This window comes from Buceros rhinoceros, unplaced genomic scaffold (assembly GCF_000710305.1).
Source record: "Buceros rhinoceros silvestris isolate BGI_N320 unplaced genomic scaffold, ASM71030v1 scaffold26189, whole genome shotgun sequence".
NCBI lineage: Eukaryota > Metazoa > Chordata > Aves > Bucerotiformes > Bucerotidae > Buceros > Buceros rhinoceros.
In genome coordinates this window covers 394-2,668 of record NW_010430111.1, presented here as the reverse complement: position 1 = coordinate 2,668, position 2,275 = coordinate 394, and the positions used below count along the sequence as shown (strand labels likewise).

General features: G+C 62.9%; 1 protein-coding gene across 1 annotated transcript in view; it reads right to left on the bottom strand.

Annotated features, from left to right (window-relative positions):
• Positions 1 to 407: 407 nt before the first annotated feature.
• ENDOU (endonuclease, polyU-specific) overlaps positions 408 to 2,275 on the bottom strand; it is a gene marked incomplete at its 5' end in the record, with an annotated part of 2,190 nt that continues 322 nt past the window's right edge. Inside the window, 5 exons of the mRNA XM_010142919.1 lie at positions 408 to 522; positions 782 to 924; positions 1,362 to 1,468; positions 1,551 to 1,664; positions 1,963 to 2,162. Of these exons, the coding sequence (XP_010141221.1) occupies positions 408 to 522; positions 782 to 924; positions 1,362 to 1,468; positions 1,551 to 1,664; positions 1,963 to 2,162 (679 nt within the window). The remainder of the gene's footprint in view (positions 523 to 781; positions 925 to 1,361; positions 1,469 to 1,550; positions 1,665 to 1,962; positions 2,163 to 2,275) is intronic.

The window sequence follows — 2,275 nt, the reverse complement described above, 5'->3', positions numbered from 1 at the left end:
CACTGACGTCCCCCTGGGCCAGTGGCTGCCGTGGGGAGGGGGAGCAGGGCAGGTGCACCCCCAGGAATCAGACACCGCTGGGGCCAGGGTCTGGGTTTATTTATTGCGCTGGGGGCTGAGATTTTCCGCTGCAAGTCCCTCCCTTCCTCCCGCTCTTCTGCTGGCACTAGGGACCCTGTGATGGGACCGGGGGGTGCCGAGGCTGCTGCCTCCATCCACTCACTGCTTCTGTGCAGGGTCCAGCCACCACCGTCCTGCTCAGCTCCCTCAGGTCCCCTGCACTGGTCCTGCAGCGCAGCTGACCACCTCCCACAGCGGGACCAGTGTTGACCAGTGCCGCAGGTCCCTGGTGTGGGGCAGCCCAGGGCCCCAGAGGGGGGCTGCCGTCATCCCCGCTGTGCCCAGCCTCAGGTCGAGATCACGTAGGCTGTGGCGATGTACTTCTTGCCGTTGCCGTAGGTGGACTTGGTCCAGGCGTAGGTCTGGATGCTGAGGCTGTAGCCACCCAGGCTCAGGTGACATCTGTGGGGACACAGCGTGTGTCATAGCCCTGCTCCATCCCTGAGCCCCACAGTCACACCTCCAGGGTGCTCCTGGTGCCCCACAGCATCCCTGAGCCCCACAGTCACACGCTGGGTGACCCACCAGCCCCTCTCCATCCCCAGCCCTCTCCCCCTGCAATGCCCCAGAGCTGTGCTGGGCTCACGGGCCGACTGGCTGCTGGAGGGGCTCAGGAGGGCCCGAGGACAGACAGATGGACACAGACAGACGCGGTACTTACGCCCTCCCAGGACGCGCGATGAAGCACAAGGTGTAGAGGCCAAACTCGAACTCGGGGCTGCAGCCGATGAAGGCAGAGCCCACCTCCTTGTAGAAGCCGTCCCAGCTAAACTGCAGCCCCAGAACGTCGGGGTAGGTGTCCCACTGCCGAAAGGGGGTTTGGGGTCAGACCCCCAGCTCTGCCTGGCACCGGCTGCAGCGGGGCAGGGAGCGCAAGCAAAGCCCATCTGCGTCTGAAGGCGAGCATCCTCATGTCCTCTCCTGGGATGGATCCAGAGCAGCTTCCAGCTGCCCTGAAGGACCACCAGACAGAACCCCCCAACCTCAAACCTCTCGTTTGTGCTTTGGGAGCCCCTTTTGCCCTTTGCATCATCTCTTCTGCGCCTTTCCACCCTGCCTCTATCCCAGGGTCCACACGGGGAGGCAGAGGGGACATGGCAGAGTGAGCATCTCCGATGCTTCTGATTCACCCCATTTGGGATGCAGGTGATGTGGTTGTGGCCGATTTGGGATGTGACCGATTTGGGATGCTGCTGGCTGGTGCCAGGGCCACCGGCCATGGACCCTGGGAGATCACTTACCGGCCCATCAAAGTTGTGGCTGAAGTAGTTGACGGTGCCCTGCTTTTCCAGGAGGTAGAAGCGAATCCAGTTGTGAAATCCAGACACTTTCCCTTTTTTGACCTCACCTAAACACAAGCGAGACGCTGGGGTGAGCCCCCCAGCCCGGAGCTGCCCAGCACCCCCCCGTCCCACCACTGTGGTCTCTACCTGAGAAGACGTGCTCAAAGCCGCTGGAGTCCTGCTCGCCGTCGCCTCTGGAGTAGAGGCCGAACCACATCTCCTTCAAATCAGCGACGAACTCCTGCTCTGAGCTGTAGCGGTCTGCAGACAGGGTGGTGTGGAGAGGTGAGAGCAGTGTCCCGTGATGGGAGCACTGGCAGAGGCAGGGCCAGGGGTCCCCCCATCCCTGACCCAGTCTCCTCTCCAGGAATGGTTCAGTTTTGCCTGGCTCAATTCTCCCACGTCCCGGCAGAGCCCACGCTCCTCCAGCCCAGCTCATCGCCCACCCAGGCTCAGGTGACATCTGTGGGGACACAGCGTGTGTCATAGCCCTGCCCTGGGACTCCCCTTTTGGGTCACCCCCATTCCCCCGGTCAGCCCTGCCCTGCTCCACACTCACTTTTTTGGTGGAGGAAGGCGAAGAGTTTCTTCATGAGCTCAGTTTTCATCACCTCCCTGAGGAAGTTGTCCTGCTCCCTCAGCTCCTCTGCCGTCACCTCCTCCTCCCTGCCGGTCGCCCGCTGGTAGTTGTCCAGCAGCCTGATGAAGCTCGCGTAGGTGGGTTTGGAGAAGAGCTCCTCATTGACGTGTTTGTAGAGCCTAGGAGAGAGCAGATCCTCCAACACCAGCCCTGCACCCTGCCTGGCTGGCTGCTCTCTGCCGCGGTGGCCCCTGGCTGCTCGCCACCCCCCCGAGCCCGCGCGCACCGCCGG